At 41.9% G+C, this 24698-nt stretch overlaps 1 protein-coding gene across 1 annotated transcript in view; it reads left to right on the forward strand.

Annotated features, from left to right (window-relative positions):
* The window catches only part of LOC149286947 (cilia- and flagella-associated protein 299), a 298663-nt gene that overhangs the window by 14128 nt on the left and 259837 nt on the right, over window positions 1–24698 (forward strand). The window contains exon 2 of the mRNA XM_089493596.1: window positions 7499–7629. Within this exon, the coding sequence (XP_089349722.1) occupies window positions 7499–7629 (131 nt within the window). The remainder of the gene's footprint in view (window positions 1–7498; window positions 7630–24698) is intronic.

Genomic DNA, 24698 nt, shown 5'->3' on the forward strand with positions numbered 1-24698 from the left:
TATGATCGATCACATATAACAAACAAGACATACATTTAACAGATTCTGGAACCAGCTGGAAACATGGTATAGAATTTGGAATGTTATAATTTAGTCACTACGTAGTTTCTTCTAAATCCACACGTTCACCGAGTGGTCCAACCACTCCAAGTCTAGACTCTGCCAGGATGGTCCAACCATCCGAAATCTGAGGGATCCGCCCTCTATTTTTAAGTGCACTATACCTGAACAATGTGGACTTATGCCTAAACATTTTCTGGATTGAGTTTATACATAAACTGCTTATCTCCCTTTTAGGGTTTTTTTCTTCCACCAGGGAACATTTTTATCCTTCTGTCCCTTTACCTTACTGTGGAATATCCCCATGATATAATTTCACCGCAAGACAGAAAACAAGGAAAATCTTTTGGTATTTATAAGATACCACGTCTGGACAGAGTTAAACAGAGATTTCTCGGTATTTATAAGATACCATGTCTGGACAGAGTGAAACAGAGAGCTCTTGGTATTTATAAGATACCGTACATAGACAGTAAAGGCAGGAAAATCACTCTCACAGCGAAGTTGTTCACTTGCAATCCCAGCACTTGATCACAGAGAGCTTCTCATGTATTAACAACAACTTTATTAACTGTTCGTTCGCCGTAAAGGACTCCTGAACAGTCATTCACACAGATAGATTCATTCAGACAAGATTTGTGACATGGGTTGGTATAGCTGTCCCTGGACCATAAGAGCTCTACTCTTTAAGGTCTTGTGATACTCATTCACAATAATACAAGCCGCAACCAACATCAACAGTATTGTCACAATCACAAACAACAATTCGTTATCACAAAAATAATGACTAACTACCTGTGCACATTTCTCCTGATCAGTCTCATATTACTCCAAGTAATATTTCTCATTATCGAATGCATACGCAGTTATTTATTTCAGTAGTCCCTGACAGACTTTGACTTCTTATAATATTTCCCAGAAATATTTTCCTACTCACATTTCTGAAGAGAAGACCGTAATACATTTTCGGGAGGACGCTGCCAGTTTCAGGGACGATGTCGCCAAGTGCCTCTGGTTAACAGCAATCTTAGCTGGAGGACTTATATTACCCCAGATGCAGATTCTTGAGGTGCAGTTCCTCAGGACTGTCGTCCCTGTCTTCGGTCAGGACCTCCTCACACGGGGCACCAAAATGTTGGTTGAATTAATGGTCAAATTCTCCTCAGAAAGAGTTTTCCTTTATTTAGATAATGTGCATAATCGAGACAAGGCACACAACACACAAAAGTCGAAGCGTTGTCTGATTACATGTTTGAATTACATGGTTTATATAACCTCTTATCTACTTCTAATAGCATGCATCATTCTGATTGGTTACTTTTCAAGCAGGTAACGCCTCTTTAAACTGCATAATTAAGAATGGCCTAGACTTGACCCTTTGCACATATATATAGAACAACATGGAGTAGACGTGTTGGTGTGAACTCGTGCATATATCATAGACTAGACATTCCCTGCTTTCTTATGTCTTTGTCAGCAATAATATTTACGATAACATAAGCATTTTTCTAACACCCATGATATGCCTTTTAACCCTCTAAATGCCACTGTGCCCCATGATATACCTTATACCCCCTATATGCCACTGTGCCCCATGATATGCCTTTTAACCCTCTAAATGCCACTGTGCCCCATGATATGCCTTTTGACCCCCTATGTTCCACTCTGCCTCCAGAAATGCCTTATACCCCTATATGCCACTCTTGCATTTAGAGGGTTAAAAGGCATATTAAGGGGAAGAGTGGCATATAGGGAGGTTTAAGGCATTTCACAGAGCACTCTGCCTTCAGAAATTCCTTATGCCCGTTTAACACTCCCCTGGCACCCCCCCCCCAAACTTACCGGTGCTTCTGACTTCCCTGTCATGTAGCCGGGGCAACGTGTAGATCCCACGCACTTACGCTGCAGCCGGAAGGAGGCGTGGCTAGCAGCGGAGGGTTGTCTGCGTCCATCGCGCAGACCTTCCCCGACTGTCAGAGATCAGAGTTCCCCGCACAGGTGCGGAATCGCGTAGACATCTATCTACACGCTGCCCCAGCTACACACCGGGGACTCAGAAGTACCGGTAAGTGGGACGGGGGGGATCTGGATCTTAGTCGTCTCATAGTCAGACCTATTTGAGGTCTGATTATAAGATGACCCCGATTATAAGACGAGGGGTATTTTTCAGAGCATTTGCTCTGAAAAAAACCTTGTCTTATAATCGAGCAATTACGGTATAAATAGATGGACAATACAAACAATAAATCAAATATTACATATTTGGTATATTATAATACCACATAGGTCAAACTCACTATGAGCTGCACAGTATCATATATATATATATATATATATATAATATATGTCTGGATAACTGTATGCTGCTGATGGCTATGCTATAACACCTGCTGTATAGAAGCAAATGTATCTACCACATACCAAGGATGTATGGTAGTGTTGGTGGGGACTTGGTGTTATATTCTGTGCCATAATAACTAGCCTGAGCTAAATTATGATAATTATAAGGGTTGTGTAGCATGGAAAGAGTTCTGGGGCAGTGGGTATAATAAGTTGTCAAGCTGTGCAGCAAACTCTGGAATTGTCTCTGGAACTGTTTTTCAAATGTTAGCACGATTGATCCAGATTTTTTTTTTTTAAAGTTATTGTTTCACATATTTTATATATATTGGGTAATTGTGGGGAATTTAGTAAAATACGGTGAGGTTTGGGGTTGGATAGGGGTTCTAAAAAAATAAAAGGATAAGAAAATAAAAATAGAGCTTGCTGCTGGACACAAAAACCTTCTCTGTATAGAACCTCACAGCACCCTTACACATGTATAGGCATAGCTAGTTTGTGTTTCAGGCAAGCGAAACCTTAGGTACGAGAATGCAATTCCTAGTTCCCATGGCAACCTGGTGCCTGGGGTTTTTCAGTCCTTAATATATAATCCCTTAACGACAATCCACGTACATGTACGGGGTGACGATGCAATGCGTTAGTGACAATGCCCGGGGTCACGGGGTACGGGGTCGCGATATTTGCCGGTGATCGGCACTGCGGTTTTCCTGTCCAGGCAAAAAAAAAAATGTTTTTCAAACCTTCCGATCACCGAGATCGGCGGTTGAAACAACAGACCGGTGATGTAAATCACCGATCTGTTAAACACGCCCCCGAGCCCGATGCAAGTCGGGTGAGGGTCATTCCAGGCTGCCTCTTCATTGAGGCAAGCCTGCAATGCTCCAGAGGGGGCTTCACAACCTCCCGATCCCCGTGGTTCACAGTGAATCACGGCGATCGGTGGGTTAAACGACAGACCAATCACTGGTCTGTCAATCACGCCCCCCCCGGAACACGATGCAAATCGGGTGATGGGCATTCCAGGCTGCCTCTTCATTGAGTTAAAAAATATTAAAAAAATATATATATATGGTTACATGTCACAATGATTCCCTACTGTCACGAAAAAAGTGCAAATGGATATATATGTATACGTTTTTTACGCACAAGCCCTACAATTAGTGCTATATCTTCCCAAAAAATTCCCACACGGAAAGAGTTAAAATATTGGCATTATAAATGCCCATAGGGTGCCTAGTTTTAAAAAATTTATGATTTGATGGGGTAAATCGAATTGGCCGGCTTCAAAGTATGGGACGTGGGCACAGAGTGACCAGATGTCTAAATGGCAAAAAAATACACACCTCACAAAGGTGGCCTTTTACCTCCCAAATAACACAACAAACCCATGCATGTGGGATATCACTGCACTCAGAAGATGTTACTGAACACATATTGGGGTGTTGTTTGACACAGACATATACCAGGAGCGGTAAATTTATACCTGGAGTACAATGTGTGTGGAAAAAAAATTAAAAAAAATGTTACTACCATAAAGTTTGACAAAGGCTAGTGGTAGAATTAGTGCATGGAAAGGGTTAAAATACCAGCATTTAAAATACCTTGGGGTGTCTAGTTTTTAAAAATATATGGTTTGATGGGGTAAATTTCATTGGCCGACTTCAAAGATACCCGAAATAGCACATGGGGCAGAACGACCAGCTTTGGGGAAAAAATGGTTTTGAAATAGCAAAATGCTACTGGTACTTATTGCCCTATAACGTACAGAAAAAAGCCAAAAAACATAAAAACATTGGGTATTTCTAAACTTAGGACAAATAGTAGAATCTATTTAGCAGGTTTTTTCATTAGTTTTTGCAGATGAGTAAAAGTTTTCTGTTTAAAAAGTGAGAAAAAGTTATTTTTTAACAAAAAATCACCATATTTTATCATTTTTTTATAGTAAATTAGATGATATGATAAAAATAATGGTATCTAAAGAAAGCCCCGTTTGTCCTGAAGAAAACAATAAATAATATGTGTGGGAGCATGAAATGCTAAACAGCTAAACAGCAACACTGAAAAATGTTAAAAGAGCCATTGTCCCACAATATACTACGAGTAATAACCCCTATTGTCCTTAAGGGGTTAATATGCACAAATTACACAAAAATATTAGTTACTATCTGTTATAATCATCTAATAATGCCCCAGTTATTATTTGATTATAACAGTAACTAATATTTTACAGTTGCAGTTACACCTGTTTTAACAATATGTGCCTATATTTATTCATGGACCAGCTAAAATCTAAAAAACAAAACCAGAAAAAACATTGCAACCCAGCTGAATTTATAGTAATCTTAACCCCTTCAATCCCCTATAGACGTACCTACAGGACTGATCAAAGGACTTGTGGGGACTCGTTTTTGCTGTTGCTGGTATGCCTGGGCTTCCAGGCAGACCACCAGCAGCAGAGCCCCATAAAAAACGCTCTCATGGAGCGATCAGGCAGCACGGGGGTGTTGGGTCATCCAGCACTTGTGTGGGGACCCATTCAACACACCACCACCTTCCCTGAAGCTGCCTGTGGTTTCAGCCTACAGAATCACTCCGTGGGAGTGATCATAGGCTTGGGGGCGGGCTTAGAGAGGCTGTGCTTAGTGATGGGAAGTTCGGATCACTAAAGTGAATCGGATCATTTCGATTCGTTCACTGAAATGATCCGATTCATGATCCGGATCTTCGGATCACTCAGTGTGCCTGCACGGAGTTACTGTTTTCCAGTAACTCCGTGCAGGCACACTAACGATTGGCCCCACCCCTTTCATTATGAATCCTCCCCCCTGCCTCCAGTGATGTCAATGAAGGCAGAGAGTCGTTCAAAGATTCGGATCTTACAGGGATCCAAATCCTACAGTGATCCGGATCACTGTAAGATCCGGATCACTGTAAGATCCAGATCATTGTAAGATCCGGATCATTGTAAGATCCGGATCTTTGAACGACTCTCTGCCTTCATTGGCATTCTAATCATTCAGAGAATGTCACCATACTGTTATAAATAATACATTAATAATCTCTGCCCCCAGGATTTACATTCCCCTTTACCTGCAACTGCACCTTAAGCTAACTTTATTAAATTAATTAAATTAACCCTCACCATTAAATTAACCCTAAACACCCCATCAACCATGACTGCCCCTAAAATTAACCCTTAACACCCCATCAACCATGACTGCCCCTAAAATTAACCCTTAACACCCCATTAACCATAACTGCCCCCAAATTAACCCTAAACACCCCATTAAGCATAACTGCCCCTAAATTAACCCTAAACACCCCGTTAAGCATAACTGCCCCCAAATTAACCCTAAACACCCCATTAAGCATAACTGCCCCTAAATTAACACTAAAGACCCCATTAAGCATAGCTGCCCCTAAATTATCCCTAAACACCCCATTAAGCATAACTGCCCCTAAATTAACCCTAAACACCCCGTTAAGCATAACTGCCCCCAAATTAACCCTAAACACCCCATTAAGCATAACTGCCCCTAAATTAACACTAAAGACCCCATTAAGCATAGCTGCCCCTAAATTATCCCTAAACACCCCATTAAGCATAACTGCCCCCAAATTAACACTAAAGACCCCATCAACCATACCAATTTATTAGGTAATTTATCTGGAGTACATGCAATTAATTTAGGGGCAGTTATGGTTAATGGAGTATTTAGGGTTAATTTCAGGGGCCGTTATGGTTAATGGGGTCTTTAGGGTTAATTTCAGGGGCCGTTATGGTTAATGGGATCTTTACGGTTAATTTCAGGGGCAGTTATGGTTGATGGGGTATAAGGGTTAATTTTATGCTGATGATTGAGGGTTAATTTAATTAATTTAATAAAGTTAACTGTAGGTGCAGTTATAGGTAAAGGGGGGCAAACTCAGGGGAATCTAAATCCTGGGGGCAGTGTGAACATTATTAATGTATTTATTTATAAAAGTATGGTATCAGTAATATTCTCTGAATGATTAGAATCTCTGTAAGATTCGGATCCTTGTAAGATCCGGATCCCTGTAAGATTCGAATCATTCGACTCTTCGGATCATTCGACTCTTCGGATCATTCGACTCTTCGGATCATTCGACTCTTTGAACGACTCTCTGACTCTATGAGTCATCGTTCCTGTGTGAATTAATGAGCTGTAACCTGACCCCAGAGTCTGTGTCTGAGTGCTCTGCAGATGACTCACAGCTCTAGGATCAGGTTACAGCTGCATGATTCACAGACTGAACCGCTACAAATGAATCGTTCAGTCTAGTGAACCGATTCATCCGGATCACTAAAAAGAACCCGATCAAATGAACGATTCGTTCATGATCCGGACATCACTAGCTGTGCTGGTCTGCCCAGACTCCTGGGCAGACAGCAGCAGCAGCGCCCCCGCGATTACCACGATTGTGGCGATGTGGGGGGTGGTTTTTGAGGAAGACGTACCTGGTACGTCCCGGTCTACCGGTGACCTGTGACCAGGAAGTACCAGGTACGTCCCGGACCTGACGGGGTTAATCCAGCCCTACCTACAGTATGCGTCAACCAGCTTAAATCCAGCTTGTTTTAAATGGTTTGTGGACTGACTTTTTTTTTACTGTTTAAGTAATTCAGTATTGATAGAATGACATATAAAAGTTGATTAAAAAAACTCCACTGCTTTTTTTCATTATTGCCAAATTAACCTTGTATTAATATGCATTATAAAGCTAAAAGGCCATATTTTCTCTCAGTGAAAAATGAGTGGGCCCCATGCACACATACATTTCTGATGAAGTGGCCCACTGCAGAAAAAAACTTGGATACCCCTGGAATAAGACAAACTGATATATTAGGTGGAGAGAGCCCTTCTCGCAAGCTTACAATCTTCTAAATTAAACAAACAAACAAGACTTGATGTCTGAGTCCAGGATCATCTTGCATAGATGTAAGGAAATCATGACAGAGAGTGTGCAATGTCACCAGGACTGTCAGTTCCACAGAAAAGTATGTCAGCAACCCAACATTAACTCCATATGAGATCTTAGATAATCAATGATGCTAAGTGAACATGTTTTTCAGGATGAAGAGTTAACCCGCGAGCTCGTGGAGCTGGGTTACAGGGGAAGTGGAGAGGTGATGAAAAGAGAGGAGTTTGAAGCAAGGAAGGCGGCTGCAGAGGCTTCTCAGCTCTCCCAAAGAACCCAACAAAAGTATGTTCCAGCAGTATTTTTATTTGACTGCATTCCCTAAACCCTCTTTATCATTAAGAACTGTTTTACTGGCATGGTGTTCAAGTGAGGACACTAGTTACAGGTCTGAGATTGTACCAAGGCACATGTGTTGCACACATTAGTTGGAATGAGTGAGCTGGAAGTATCTGCTGTGTGACCACATTTGACTGGAAGCTACTAATTTGTGAAATGAGTATAAATATAAAAAATATGCAAAGGCAACCAACAAAGCATGATGAAAGCTCATGGATGGTGCATATTTTCTAAAAATGTATTCTGACACAAGGCATGCACTGGAACAGATCAAGAATAATCACTGCTTGGACTGTTGCTGTCATTAAAAGCAAAATTTCTTAGTAGTTTCCTCTGTTTTGTTTGATCACTGAAAGAGTTTAGGCCCAGTCTTGACAGCAACAACATACTCATTATTTAGTCGTTTGTGGTAACATGTTCCCTTAATTTCTGGAAGGATAATTTTGTTACTTGTCAGATACACTATTCAGTGTTTATTACAGACACATAGACGTTGTCGACAGAAAAGAAACATTCAGCCTTAAAAAGTTCCTTTTGTATTAATGCAAAAGAGGATGCAAATAAAGATTATAGGCTTACATGGGCAGAAAGTAGAAGGGAAAGTGGATGTGGAGTGGAGATGATGAAATGTTGATATCCTGCATGAAGAGTTAGAGGCTTAACCTGAAAAAACTTAAGTTATCGTTCTGGGATATAATATGAGAGAAGGCTTAAAACTTTCCTATTTATCTTTGCATTATGCTGGGCCAACTCAGTGATTTTTTTTCCAGAAGCTTACTGGTGTTTGCTGTTGACAATGTGTAGTGATATTAGAGTTAGAATGTCAGCTTTCCAACAAACTATTTAGTGAATAAACACTTAATATGTACACACAATCCATTTGGTTGCCTTTTAATGCTGTTGGTATGCTAGTTCCCCCTAATGGGCTTAGTTCTTGGTGCAAGAAAAGTGCAATAATTTTGAAACCCAAAATACAAATATACAAGTGACTTTGAATGTGGCATGGTTGTTGGTGGCAATCTCCGTTCCAGTTCATCCCAAAGTTGTTTGATGGGGTTGAGGTCAGGGCTATGTGCCCTTCAGTATATCAATTTTGGACAATACAATGCTTCCAACTTTGTGGGAACAGTGTTGGGAAAGCCCCTTTCTTGTTAAAAAAAAAAAAAGTCCAATATTTGTTTTGTTTGTCTTGCTAGGGGAGATGCATAAATTGCTTCCTGGATCTTACAGGGCCAACATGATATTAGTATATGTATTTCTACTGTTTGGACTCATGTGCATAAACATTTTTCATTCATTATACTGGTGACATTAGGAGGAAAGCAAATGTTTGGAACAATTACTATATGCAATACTCCAGTTCACAAGCCAGATTTAAGCACCTAATTTAGGTAGGTACACACACACCATGTCCTTCCTGGATCTCGGGGCAAGGGGGCGGGGCCATGGACTGTGTGTGACCCTGCAGCATTGAGCTTGTTTCTTGACTCCTGTGTACATGCCTAAATGTTTTTGGCATACCAAAACAGAGCAAAGAGTGAATATGGTAGTTGCTAAAAATATTGCTTAATCAGGTAACTTACTAGCAGGACAGAAAAGCAAATAATTAAATGTAAATGTTTAGCAAGTCTGTGTGCTTGCAGCTTGCACATTTGCTTCCTGATACCTTGCTTCCTTTTGTTTAAAGTGTTACTGTTGATGCCTTTGACATGCTTACTTTCATAAAACATTATCTCAGTTATAACACTATACAGGTGTGTTTGTGTAACTTTTGACCAGCGCGTATCCATTTTCTTGAATAAAGAAAATAAAATTTGCACCTGGAATCCCTGCAACTCAACTCATGTTCTGAGAGTAGAGAGATACTGCAGACTAAGGTTGACTGAACACACAAAAGACTGTTATTATTGTAATGATTTAACTGTTAGCTCCAGTAATAATATGCGCCTTAGAATATGGTATAGTTCTTCCATGCTGCATTGAGAAGGCAACCAACTTTGTTTTTTTTATTCCTCTCAAGTTTAAACTGACACTTGTAAGTCATTTCAACTACAGAAGAAGGTATATTAAAGTACATTTTATCAAAACTAAAAACAAAAAATAAAATAAAGCTTTTACCTGACACAAAAGAAGCTGGCCTGCTGCAGTAGCAGCCCTCCTCCTCCATTGTCCAATTATTATTGAAGCAGTCAATCAGTGGCAGGAAAGTACTTCCATTGAATTCAATGGGAGGACTTTCTACAAATGGGCACTGGAGTCTTAACAGATCCCTATCCACAGTGTTCCTCGAGGCAGAGTATGTCACGCGCACAGAGATTTGTTTGACCAAACACATCTCCTGCACGACATTTGCAAAATGGATCACATGAAAATTTAAAGGGACCACACATCTATCATATGCATTAACGTTAACAACTGCAAAGTAGTACTTTTACATACATTTTTTATTGGTTAGGCTGTATGGGATACTAACCAGATACTGGCAGATGAGGTGGATGGGATATTTTTTTATTAACTTTAACCTCTATCACCCTGTGATAAGGGGGTATACGTGGGTACTGTATGCCTCCTGCTTGATTTTATTAGCCCCCCCCATCGCTCATGGAGTATGCCTCGTTCTGATTTATTTTTTTTTAGGCTAGGTTTCCACTTGGGTTTTTGTCCTGCGTTTTTTTCTTGATGAAAAACGCCAGGAAAAACGCCAAGAAAACTGCCACTGCATTTACCTGCGTTTTGGCGTTTTTTCTGGAGTTTTAGCCTTTCTGTAGAAATTGCTTTTTTTGACCTTAGGCAGTTTTTCCAGCCTTTACAAGTTAGAAGTTTCACCCAGCTAAAAGGGATTAGGATAAATGGCAAGTATCTGCCCCTGATGTCATTTACTTGGTAGAGTTCTACTTAAACGCCCCGGCGGACCCTTTTGTCACTTTTCTGTGGTTTGTAAGGCATGCTTTATTCCGAATGTCTGCTCCTCTAGGAAGATTGGCCCCAAATGATGGTGCAAATTGTTTGCTGTTGCTTTTGGCACGCAGGATCCAGTTGATGCGTCGCGTATGTTTGTTTGTAATGGCATGTTTGTTCCAAATGGTGTAGAATTCAATATGAACTTTGTTTTGTGTGAAACTGTTTGTTTCCAGCCTATTTCTCGTAGGACACACAGATACTGGGTCCATCCTCTGCATTGTAACTGTGGAAAAAACGCCATAAAAAACGCCAAGGCAATAAACCCACATGGCTTTTTCATGGCGTTTTTTCTCTCCCATAGACTTCCATTGGAGAAAAACGCCAAGATTTCCTTGCAAAAAACACCAGAGTGTCAACATGCTGCGATTTTGAAAAACTGCCACAGAGCCCAAAAAAGCAGAAAAACGCCAAAGAGGACTGAAAAAAACGCCAAACAAAAAACGCCAAGTGGATATGGCATTCTGCGATTTCCTATTGAAGAACAGCTAACATCTGGCTGCTGCGTTTTTTCACTAAAAAAACGCCAGGTGGCGCTATTGGCGTTTTTATGGGCGTTTTTAGCTAAAAAAAACCAAGTGGAAACCTAGCCTAAAAGGGATTAGGATAAATGGCAAGTATCTGCCCCCTCCTGATTTACCATTTACTTGGTAGAGTTCTACTTAAACACCCCGGCGGACCCTTTTGTCTCTTTTCTGTGGTTTGGAAGGCCTGCTTTATTCCGAATGTCTGCTCCTCTAGGAAGATTGGCCCCAAATGATGGTGCAAATTGTTTGCTGTTGCTTTTGGCAGGCAGGATCCAGTTGGTTTGTTTGTAATGGATGTTTGTTCTAAATGGTGTAAAATTCAATATGAACTTTGTTTTGTGTGAAACTGTTTGTTTCCAGCCTATTTCTCGTAGGACACACAGATACTGGGTCCATCCTCTGCATTGTAACTGTGGAAAAAATGCCAAGGCAAAAAACCCACATGGCTTTTTCATGGCGTTTTTTCTCTCCCATAGACTTCTATTGGAGAAAAACGCCAAGATTTCCTTGCAAAAAACGCCAGAGTGTCAACATGCTGCGATTCTGAAAAACTGCCACAGAGCCCAAAAAAGCAGAAAAACGCCAAAGAGGACTGAAAAAACGCCAAACAAAAAAACGCCAAGTGGATATGGCATTCTGCGATTTCCTATTGAAGAACAGCTAACATCTGGCTGCAGCGTTTTTTCACTAAAAAAACGCCAGGTGGCGCTATTGGCGTTTTTATGGGCGTTTTTAGCAAAAAAAAAACCAAGTGGAAACCTAGCCTAACATTTGTGTTGAAAGAGTGTGGCCTCACACCTTGCACTCCCTGGCCATGAGAGGTGAAATATGTGTATTGGAATTTGTTCCAACTTCCATTTGCTACTCCCAAGCAAGTGTATGAATCTGTGAGTTGCTTTCTTTTTTCAGCTCACATCACTCCACTCAGCAGCTGTCAGATATAGTGTTGAGGCTAGGTTTCCACTTGGGTTTTTGTCCTGCATTTTTTTCTTGATGAAAAACGCCAGGAAAAACGCCAAGAAAACTGCCACTGCATTTTCCTGCGTTTCTGGCGTTTTTTCTGGAGTTTTTTCTGGTGTTTTAGCCTTCCTGTGGAAATTGCTTTTTTTGACTTTAGGCAGTTTTTCCAGCCTTTACAAGTTAGAAGTTTCACCCAGCTAAGGCTAGGTTTCCACTTGTTTTTTTTTAGCTAAAAACGCCCATAAAAACGCCAATAGCGCCACCTGGCGTTTTTTTTGTGAAAAAACGCAGCATCCAGATGTTAGCTGTTCTTCAATAGGAAATCGCAGAATGCCATATCCACTTGGCGTTTTTTTGTTTGGCGTTTTTTTCAGTCCTCTTTGGCGTTTTTCTGCTTTTTTGGGCTCTGTGGCAGTTTTTCAGAATCGCAGCATGTTGACACTCTGGCGTTTTTTGCAAGGGAATCTTGGCGTTTTTCTCCAATAGAAGTCTATGGGAGAGAAAAAACGCCATGAAAAAGCCATGTGGGTTTATTGCCTTGGCGTTTTTTTCCACAGTTACAATGCAGAGGATGGACCCAGTATCTGTGTGTCCTACAAGAAATAGGCTGGAAACAAACAGTTTCACACAAAACAAAGTTCATATTGAATTCTACACCATTTGGAACAAACATGGCATTACAAACAAACATACGCGACGCATCAACTGGATCCTGCGTGCCATAAGCAACAGCAAACAATTTGCACCATCATTTGGGGCCAATCTTCCTAGAGGAGCAGACATTCGGAATAAAGCATGCCTTACAAACCACAGAAAAGAGACAAAAGGGTCCGCCGGGGCGTTTAAGTAGAACTCTACCAAGTAAATGACATCAGGGGGCAGATACTTGCCATTTATCCTAATCCCTTTTAGGCTAGGTTTCCACTTGTTTTTTTTTAGCTAAAAACGCCCATAAAAACGCCAATAGCGCCACCTGGCGTTTTTTTAGTGAAAAAACGCAGCAGCCAGATGTTAGCTGTTCTTCAATAGGAAATCGCAGAATGCCTTGGCATTTTTTATGGCGTTTTTTCCACAGTTACAATGCAGAGGATGGACCCGGTATCTGTGTGTCCTACGAGAAATAGGCTGGAAACAAACAGTTTCACACAAAACAAAGTTCATATTGAATTCTACACCATTTGGAACAAACATGCCATTACAAACAAACCAACGGGATCCTGCGTGCCAAAAGCAACAGCAAACAATTTGCACCATCATTTGGGGCCAATCTTCCTAGAGGAGCAGACATTCGGAATAAAGCAGGCCTTACAAACCACAGAAAAGAGACAAAAGGGTCCGCCGGGGCGTTTAAGTAGAACTCTACCAAGTAAATGACATCAATGGGCAGATACTTGCCATTTATCCTAATCCCTTTTAGCTGGGTGAAACTTCTAACTTGTAAAGGCTGGAAAAACTGCCTAAGGTCAAAAAAAGCAATTTCCACAGAAAGGCTAAAACGCCAGAAAAAACTCCAGAAAAAAACGCCAAAACGCAGGAAAATGCAGTGGCAGTTTTCTTGGCGTTTTTCATCAAGAAAAAAAACGCAGGACAAAAACCCAAGTGGAAACCTAGCCTAAAAGGGATTAGGATAAAGTATCTGCCTTCTCCTGATGTCATTTCCTTGGTAGAGTTCTACTTAAACGCCCCGGCGGACCCTTTTGTCTCTTTTCTGTGGTTTGTAAGGCATGCTTTATTCCGAATGTCTGCTCCTCTAGGAAGATTGGCCCCAAATGAGGGTGCAAATTGTTTGCTGTTGCTTTTGGCACGCAGGATCCAGTTGGGTATGTTTGTTTGTAATGGCATGTTTGTTCCAAACTTTGTTTTGTGTGAAACTGTTTGTTTCCAGCCTATTTCTCGTAGGACACACAGATACTGGGTCCATCCTCTGCATTGTAACTGTGAAAAAAAACGCCATAAAAAACGCCAAGGCAAAAAACCCACATGGGTTTTTCATGGCGTTTTTTCTCTCCCATAGACTTCTATTGGAGAAAAACGCCAAGATTTCCTTGCAAAAAACGCCAGAGTGTCAACATGCTGCGATTTTGAAAAACTGCCAAAAAAAGAGGACTGAAAAAACGCCAAACAGAAGAACGCCAAGTGGATATGGCATTGTGCGATTTCCTATTGAAGAACAGCTAACATTTGGCTGCAGCGTTTTTTCACAAAAAAAAACGCTGTGTGGCTGAATTGGCGTTTTTATGGGCGTTTTTAGCAAAAAAAAAAAACTTGAGGTCTCTATGGTACACTATATATTAATTCAGCTGCTTCATTTTAAACAGGACATGTGTAACAATCTATTTCATAAAATGGAAATGTGACCACATTTGAAAACCTCTGACCTTCCTTCTACATTTGCCCAGCTGACATAAATTTACTATGTGCCTTACAACAAGTCAGTTTGGGTAAAATAATAATTTAACAGTTGTGCGATGACCAGGATATGTGGTTTGGTTCATGGGTATTCTTTCAGAAAAAAAAATGAAAACCTAAACCACATATTCTGCTTTAGGCTAGGTTTCCACTTGGGTTTTTGTCCTGCGTTTTTTTTCTTGATGAAAAACGCCAAGAAAACTGCCACTGCATTTTTCTGCGTTTTGGCGTTTTTTTCTGGAGTTTTTTCTGGCATTTTAGCCTTTCTGTGGAAATTGCTTTTTTTGACCTTAGGCAGTTTTTTCAGCCTTTACAAGTTAGAAGTTTCACCCAGCTAAAAGGGATTAGGATGAATGGCAAGTATCTGCCCCCTGATGTCATTTACTTGGTAGAGTTCTACTTAAACCCCCCGGCGGACCCCTTTGTCACTTTTCTGTGGTTTGTAAGGCCTGCTTTATTCCGAATGTCTGCTTCTCTAGGAAGATTGGCCCCAAATGATGGTGCAAATTGTTTGCTGTTGCTTTTGGCACGCAGGATCCAGTTGATGCGTCGCGTATGTTTGTTTGTAATGGCATGTTTGTTCCAAATGGTGTAGAATTCAATATGAACTTTGTTTTGTGTGAAACTGTTTGTTTCCAGCCTATTTCTCGTAGGACACACAGATACTGGGTCCATCCTCTGCACTGTAACTGTGGAAAAACGCCATAAAAAACGCCAAGGCAATAAACCCACATGGCTTTTTCATGGCGTTTTTTCTCTCCCATAGACTTCTATTGGAGAAAAACGCCAAGATTTCCTTGCAAAAAACGCCAGAGTGTCAACATGCTGCGATTCTGAAAAACTGCCACAGAGCCCAAAAAAGCAGAAAAACGCCAAAGAGGACTGAAAAAACGTCAAACAAAAAAACGCCAAGTGGATATGGCATTCTGCGATTTCCTATTGAAGAACAGCTAACATCTGGCTGCTGCGTTTTTTCACTAAAAAAACGCCAGGTGGCGCTATTGGCGTTTTTATGGGCGTTTTTAGCTAAAAAAAACCAAGTGGAAACCTAGCCTTAGAGTTATAAAATTACATACACATTTTTTTTATTTATTTTATCAAGAGAAGGGAGCCAACAGCTATGCAAGACCTTCTAAAGTTCTGTTTCCAGGATCATGAGAGTTATCGCTCATTAAAGCTAGGTTTCCACTTGGGTTTTTGTCCTGCGTTTTTTTCTTGATGAAAAACGCCAAGAAAACTGCAACTGCATTTACCTGCGTTTTTTCTGGAGTTTTTTCTGGCGTTTTAGCCTTTCTGTGGAAATTGCTTTTTTTGACCTTAGCCAGTTTTTCCAGCCTTTACAAGTTAGAAGTTTCACCCAGCTAAAAGGGATTAGGATAAATGGCAAGTATCTGCCCCCTCCTGATGCCATTTACTTGGTAGAGTTCTACTTAAACACCCCGGCGGACCCTTTTGTCTCTTTTCTGTGGTTTGTAAGGCATGCTTTATTCCGAATGTCTGCTCCTCTAGGAAGATTGGCCCCAAATGATGGTGCAAATTGTTTGCTGTTGCTTTTGGCAGGCAGGATCCAGTTGGTTTGTTTGTAATGGCATGTTTGTTCCAAATGGTGTAAAATTCAATATGAACTTTGTTTTGTGTGAAACTGTTTGTTTCCAGCCTATTTCTCATAGGACACACAGATACTGGGTCCATCCTCTGCATTGTAACTGTGGAAAAAAACGCCATAAAAAACGCCAAGGCAAAAAACCCACATGGCTTTTTCAGGCTAGGTTTCCACTTGTTTTTTTTTAGCTAAAAACGCCCATAAAAACGCCAATAGCGCCACCTGGCGTTTTTTTAGTGAAAAAACGCAGCAGCCAAATGTTAGCTGTTCTTCAATAGGAAATCGCAGAATGCCATATCCACTTGGCGTTTTTTGTTTGGCGTTTTTTCAGTCCTCTTTGGCGTTTTTCTGCTTTTTTGGGCTCTGTGGCAGTTTTTCAAAATCGCAGCATGTTGACACTCTGGCGTTTTTTGCAAGGAAATCTTGGCGTTTTTCTCCAATAGAAGTCTATAGGAGAGAAAAAACGCCATGAAAAAGCCATGTGGGTTTATTGCCTTGGCGTTTTTTATGGCGTTTTTTTCCACAGTTACAATGCAGAGGATGGACCCAGTATCTGTGTGTCCTATGAGAAATAGGCTGGAAACAAACAGTTTCACACAAAACAAAGTTCATATTGAATTTTACACCATTTGGAACAAACATGCCATTACAAACAAACCAACTGGATCCTGCCTGCCAAAAGCAACAGCAAACAATTTGCACCATCATTTGGGTCCAATCTTCCTAGAGGAGCAGACATTCGGAATAAAGCCTGCCTTACAAACCACAGAAAAGAGACAAAAGGGTCCGCCGGGGTGTTTAAGTAGAACTCTACCAAGTAAATGGCATCAGGAGGGGGCAGATACTTGCCATTTATCCTAATCCCTTTTAGCTGGGTGAAACTTCTAACTTGTAAAGGCTGGAAAAACTGCCTAAGGTCAAAAAAAGCAATTTCCACAGAAAGGCTAAAACGCCAGAAAAAACTGCAGAAAAAAAAGCCAAAACGCAGGTAAATGCAGTGGCAGTTTTCTTGGCGTTTTTCCTGGCGTTTTTCATCAAGAAAAAAACGCAGGACAAAAACCCAAGTGGAAACCTAGCCTAAAGGTGCTGGGTCTTTAAGAATGCTAATCAACTTTAGCAGATGTGGAATTTGATTTAAAGTTTCATCACATAAAAACATCTCCCAGGTGCTGGGACACAAGGAAGTTTGCTGATAAACATTGCAAGATACAACCTAACAAGGACTCCATAGTGACAGATATAGGCATATCTTGGAACTTCTGGGCTCCGGTTACCCAGAGCCTTCCCTTGCGGAACGCGGCCAGGACTGCCCACTAATGTCAGGAGGCGGTCCCGCGTAGTCGGTGGGCGTTCCCACTGACGTCGGTGGGAGGTCCCGCTGATGTCAGGGGCGTTGCCGTTGATGTACCCAGACAAAAGTTCAAAATAGGCTTAAGCTCTATAAATACATATTATTTTGCTCCAGAAAACTCATTGAAAAGTATCCGCTTCACTGCAGTCCTCAGGAGCGAGATCTGAGAGGCAGAGAAGGAGGTAATAGGATACAAGGGCGGGCCAGACGGGTGAAAGAGGCGTGTTTTTCTGGGCACAGTGCCGCTCTTGCTGCACTAACGCTGCCCCTGGGCACTTGCCAGACCTCATCATAAGTCTTTTTTGGAAGATCTCGGCGAGGGACAGCACTAATAAAGGTACGGTACTTTTCGAATGTGGCCAAAGCATTCTATAACCCGGTCTAAAACGCTCAGATCAGGTGACAGACTCCCTTGAAGCAGCCCCCTCTCCCTGCCCTCTATCACATTGCGCTACCACTCGGATTGTCTTGGAGACAGGGAGGGCTGGGCAGGCAGGGAGCCTTATGTTTATAAGTGACAGTTTTTCTGCTAAGTACCTGCATATCATAAGCATTTGAATTAAAATTACCATATTGAAATCAAATCTGATATTTTTTTTTTTTATTTGGCGTGCGTTGGAAGAGGGATAGTTATACGGCGAGTATAGCCCAAACTCTATATTTTAACTGGAAAAGTTGTGGGTCGTCTTATACGCCGGAAAATATGGTACATCATCAGGGATAACATCCTCCCCCATAGTGTCAATCATATGGTACCTCAATCTCCATCCTCACCTGCTTCAGCCCAGTTACACCACTCAATGTTTCCAAGGTCCTGTTGTCTTCCCACCTCACCACCTGTCCCCTCGGCCCTGCACCTTCACTTCTCCTGCCACCCCTCTCTAGTGTCCTTACCCCAAGCCTAACCCACATCTTTAATCTCTCCTTGTCCTCTGGTGTATTCCCATCCTCATTCAAACATGCTATCATCTCTCCCATCCTAAAGAAACCTTCACTTGATCCCACATCCCCATCAAACTACCGTCCAGTTTCACTTCTCCTGTTAGCTTCCAAGCTGCTGGAACGATTAACCTACAATGAAGTGACAAACTTTCTCTCATCAAACTCTCTACTTGACCCTCTACAATCTGGTTTCCGTCCACAGCATTCAACAGAGATTGCACTGACTAAGATTACTAATGATTTCCTCACAGCTAAAACGAAAGGCCAATTCTCACTGGTTGTTCTCTTGGACCTCTGTGCAGCCTTTGACACAGTCGACCACTCTCTTCTCGTACAAACCCTCCATGCTCATGGCATCCGTGACATGGCTCTTTCATGGCTTAAATCCTACCTTTCTAACTGTACGTTTAGTGTCTCATTTACTGGAACTTGCTCCTCTCCCCTACCGCTATCTATTGGTGTTCCTCAAGGCTCAGTTCTTGGGCCTCTGCTATTCTCCATCTACACGTCTTCCCTCAGAAAACTTATTTCTTCCTTTGGTTTCCAGTACCACCTATATGCAGATGACACCCTACTCTATATTTCTGCTCCCGACCTTTCCCCCTCTCTTCTAACTCACCTCACTGACTGTCTATCAGGAATTGCATCATGGATGGTGCCCTAAAGCTCAACATCTCTAAGACCGAACTCATGGTAATCCTGCCATCTACTATGTCCACTTTTCCTGACATCTCTATTACTGTTGATAACTCCACTATCCAACCAACAGACCAGGTTCACTGCCTTGGTGTCACCCTCGACTCTGCTCTCTCCTTCATCCCTCACATCCAGTCCCTCACCAAATCCTGCCGCCTCCACCTGAAAAACATCTCCCGAATTCGGCCTTTCCTCACGCAAGATACCACCAAATCCACTCCCTTGTGATATCCCGCCTGGATTATTGCAACTGCCTTCTAACTGGTCTCCCCTTCTCCCGCCTTTCACCTCTTCAATCCATCCTCAACACTGCAGCTAGATTAATCTTTCTCTGCTGCCGCTCCACATCCGCTGCTCCACTATGCCAATCACTTCATTGGCTCCCCATACCCTTCAGAATCAAATTTAAACTTGTAACCCTGACCTATAGAGCCCTCAACAACTCGGCACCCCTTTACATCTCTATACTCCTATCCAAATACACCCCTACCCGCCCTCTTCGCTCCTCTCACGACCTGTGGCTTTCTTCTACCTCTTCCCACTCCCATATTCAGGATTTCACCCGCGCCGCTCCCCTCCTGTGGAATTCCCTTCCCCGTTCCGTCAGACTTTCTGCCTCGTACGCGACTTGCAAAACCTCTCTGAAAACCCACTTGTTCAGGGACGCGTACAACTTTCCTTTACATCATCCTAATCAAAGCCAGATCAACTCATCCCCATCCAAGCAGTCCTCTCCTATTGTCTCACAACCACCGACTAGATTGTAAGCTCGCAAGAGCAGGGCCCTCTTCTCCTTTGCACCAGTTTGTTATTGTATGTGTTTATAAATTGTTCTAATGAATGAACAGCGCTGTGGAATCGGCCGGCACTTTATAAATAAATGTAATGTAATGTAAAGAACAACTGGATACAAAACTGTGTTACGACGCCATTTCAAACCAAGCCAGAAGGACATTATGTATTCTTATGGATATGGAGGTTAAGTCTCAGCAACTTTATATTGTTAACCTATAATAAAATAACAAATAAAATATGTGCATACATTTGAAACACTTGTATGTGGGTCGCCTGAGGATAACAGAATGGAACTGCTTGTTCAGATTCCTCCAAATCTGCACAGAGATCCGCCTCTGTTCCACCTCCTTCCATCTCACATTAAAGCGGCTCTCGCCATGTACCTGTTTCACCTCAGGATTTTGTTTCTTTTAATTTATGGGACACTACATGTAAACTAATTTATGTAATCTCTTTTTGCAGTTTTTATTCATGGAAGAATAGGTACCCCAATCTCCCAATTCCCTCAGAAGACCTACGATAAAAGAAGTCTGTAACCTAATGAATGAAATGTATAGCTCAGAAAAGGCTTTTCTATACTTTATAAACCACCCACAGCAATTTTATTCCATTTGGGAATCTTGGCTTGTCATGATTGGAAGATACGCAAAAATATAAGATCCTATTATATGATTTATGTATATTTATATTCCTAAAGGGTGAAAGGCTTTAACAGCGGTGTTATAACTAGTGTCACAGGAAAGGCACCCCCCGAGAGCTCCTGATCACCTCACCAGTTCTTGTTTCTGTATTTTCTCTTACTCAATTATCTTTGCTTTTCTTCAATTCCCATTGAGTTGCTTTTGTATCCAGTCATTCTATAACATGTTATGCTGAAACATAACCCCATCACAAAGCTTATTCTTCTTTCTCAAATCTTAATTCTGTTGTGTAACTTTGGGTGTACTTATAAACATAAATGTGAGATTAAAAAAAAAAAATATATATATAAAAATCTACATAATGCAATGATTGGGTACTCAAGAAATCCAAGGTATCACATGCCAGATAACAGCTTCTGGCCCCAATAACTTGTTCTTTAAGGTAGGCTATGACCGTTTCAGAGGTGCTAGTCTGAATTTGAAGATCTTGCATGGTACCCACAACAAAATTAAGGACCAAATGTCTGTTGCTTTGAGGGCTCTAGCACTGCTGGAATGCATAGGTGCACATCTGGGAGGTGCTACTGCTGGGTGTTTCCACATCCAACTGTGTCTGTCCTTGAGAATGCCCTTTTTGTGCTACATCTCACGCACCCTACAGACAAGCATTTCCTTCCAAGTTTTAAAATGATAATTTTTAAGGGTTGCACTTTACCCTTGTGTCACAGAAGATGGTCAGCATGTACTGTGGGGTGTCCTTTATGGCTTGAATGTGATCTGTAAGCTCCCCTGTCAGCCTCTTGATCAGTGTTTCAACCTCTAGGTGTAATCATTTGCCTGGTTAGACCTTCCTATTGTTTTATATGCTTGCTGGCTCTGCCCACACAATGGAAAGTGGAATAACTCCATCACATAGACATTTTCAAGTTGAAATTGTGGACAAAATGAAAATATATAACTGTTGTAAGATTCTCTAAATTATGTCTGCCTGTCACTGGCTGATCAAACTTTCATCTGTTTCTGGTTGCAACTGTGGCAAAATGACATCAGCAAGCTTAAATGACTATGCTTGTCCCTTCCTCTTGCAAATGCAGATTGGCCTAATTAAAACATAAAGAACAAACTCACAGGTTGCACACCCAAAAGCCAGCCCTGGCATCAACACTGCCCACATAGAACCTGACCAGCAACCAGATAACACAGCATGAGTCAACTTTGTCGCCAAAGAGCCTGTCCTATGCCATCCTTGTCCCATAAACACCCTGCTTGTGGCATCTTTGCCTTTCCACAAATCAATTACCATATTTGCTCGATTATAAGACAAGGTTTTTTCCAGAGCAAATGCTCTGAAAAATACCCCTCGTCTTATAATCAGAACTCAAATAGAGGTCAGATCAGGAGCGGCCCGACAATGGAGCCGAGTGGGGCAACCGCTCCAGGCGGCACTTTTGAAGGGGCGGCACTTTGCCGCCCCAAGCCCCTTTTTTTTTTTAAGTCGAGAAGAGAGAGAGAGAGGGCGCCGAGTGGTTTTATCTTACCAAGGTGTCAGTACCCGCTCGGCGCACCTCTCTCTATCTCCTCTGCGAGCCCTCAGCATTACAAGCCGGCACCGAGACCGAGCAGGGAGACTCGCCGCAGGACTGCTGAAAGGTAAGTACCGGGGGGGGGGGAGAGGAAGGGTAGATAATGGGGGGGCGGCAGGAAGAGGAAGGGTAGATAAGGGGGGGCGACATTTTACACTTCGCCCCATGCGGCATTTTGTCTTTGGCCGGCCCTGGGTCAGATTATGAGACTAAGATCCAGATCCCCCGCAGCGCTGCAGGGGACCTGGATCCTCCTGTCTTATGCCCCCCATTTAACACCCCCCCAAAACTTACTGGTGCTTCTGACTCCCTGGTGTGTAGGCGGGGCAGCGGGTAGATGTCTACGCGATACGCGTAGGCAACTTCCGCTGCATCCGGAAGGAGGTGCCGTTAGCAGCGGGAGTTGTCTGCTTCCATTGCGCAGACCTTCCCGGCTGTAAGAGTGTTCCTTTTTCTCTCTTACAGCCGGAAAGGTCTGTGGGATGAACGCAGATACTATTTACCTCTTACAACCCTCTTCCTCACTATTTACCCTCTCCCTCCCTCCCTTCTCACAATGTACCCTCCCTCCCGTAAAAAAAAAAATGAAGCAAAAAATTCCAGGACAATACATTGTCCCTGACTGAGGCAATCCAGAACGAGTGGTCACCCTATCACGTGGGTGATTAAAAGCGCAGAGGGGGCCCCAAACCAGCAGTATGACGGCCAGTGGGCTCCTGAAGGTCAGTGGACCCTGGGCAAATGCCCACTTTGGGCTTTTTTTAAGATCTATATTCTACAGGCATGATGGACATTAGTTACTTGGCAATAACGGCTGACCATACCTGATTGGCAATAATAGCCCACATGATCAATAGAGAATCACAAACACCTACCTCATTGTCAGTAGGGGGCATTTCCATTAAAGCACGACCTTATGACCAAATATTATCTGATCTAAAAGATTATCTTTTATTTCCAATGTAACTAAATGTGTGGCAGCCAAACGTTAAAGAGGCATGCGACAATCTCTTTTATGTATTGGAGGCAAAATGCTAACCCTAACTAGCCCTATGTAAAAAAAAAAAGTAATTGCCACCTTAGTTACTAAATTAACCAAATGTAATTGGGTGAACTTCACTAGACACACCCATGCATGATTACTGCTAGCCCTGTTGAATCTAAACATCAATGACATAGCCTACTTCACTGTGCAAGAAATATTCCAACAAAATGCAGCACACGATGCTGCAATCTCAAGAAATTCAAGAACAGGCAAGAAATAAAGTCTATCAGTCTGGAAAGGGTTACAAAGCAATTTCTAAGTCTGTAGGGCTCCAGCGAACCACAGTGAGAGCCATTATCTACAAATGGAGAAAACTTGGAACAGGAGTAGCCAGCCTAACAAAGTTCTTCCAAGAGCGCATTGACAACTCCAGGGGACACAAAAGAACCCAGATTAGCTTGTAAAGAACTAAAGGTCCTGTGCCAAAATGGCATCTCAGGCATAGTTACAAGGCGAAAACCACTACTGACCAAAAAGAACACAAAGAGTTGTCGCGCATTTGCCAAAAAAACCATCAAGATAACCCCCAAGACTTTTGGAATTTATATTATGTGAATTTACGAATCAAAAGTGGACTAACATCTGGCATAACGCTGACACATCATTCCACAATAAGAACATCATACCAACAGTCAAACACAGAGATGCTTTGCAACTTCAGGACCAGGGTGACTTGCTATGATTGATGAAACTATGAATTCTGCTCTCTACCAGAAAATCCTGAAGGATAATGTCCAGCCATCGTTTTTTAAAGATCAAGCGAAGTTGGGTTAGGTAGCAGACTAATGATCAAGATCTAATGATGAGCAAGTTTACCTCTTAATGTCTGAAAAAAGAAACAAAATGAATGTTTTGGAGTGGCCTTTCCAAAGTCCTGACTGAATATGATTGACATGCTGTGGCATGACTAACCCCTTCCTTACCCTATAGAGGAACAGTTAGGTCCACAAAAGTATGTCATCTGTTCTTCACTTCACAAGAAATCTGGCTGTCTACTGATAGCTTGGACTCTCCCCTGTCACCAGAAGTCAGCATCACTGGCTTCTTACTGACCAATCATGTGTAATGGTGCTCAGTGCGAGCACAGATACACTGTTAAAAATCGTGCATTTCTTTCTGGTAGGTGTCACTGCCGACACTCACTAAAAGGTCTTTGGTTAGGAAATCTCTGATTGCCCTCCAGGTGGTCGCACGCATTGTGATCAAAACAAGGCTGATAACAGTCCATTAGAATTAAAATATATAAATTAAAAAAGCCCAGCACTACATTAAATGTACATTAACCCCTTCATGACAAAGCCGATACATGTACGGGCTCAAAATGCATTGTTTTCAATGGGTTTATGGACCACCCATTGTCCTTAAGGGGTTAAAAAACCCATTCACTACCCTCAAAACCCTTAAGCCAGAAGTAATAAAAATACTGCCCTGTAGGGTACTTTATAAGGCATAGATGTGGTCCTCTAGAACATAAATATGTATGTGGGATATGTCTGTAATCAGTG

This window comes from Sceloporus occidentalis, unplaced genomic scaffold (assembly GCF_023333645.1).
Source record: "Sceloporus occidentalis isolate IW3139 unplaced genomic scaffold, rSceOcc1.0.p SCAF_65, whole genome shotgun sequence".
Taxonomy (NCBI): domain Eukaryota; kingdom Metazoa; phylum Chordata; class Lepidosauria; order Squamata; family Phrynosomatidae; genus Sceloporus; species Sceloporus occidentalis.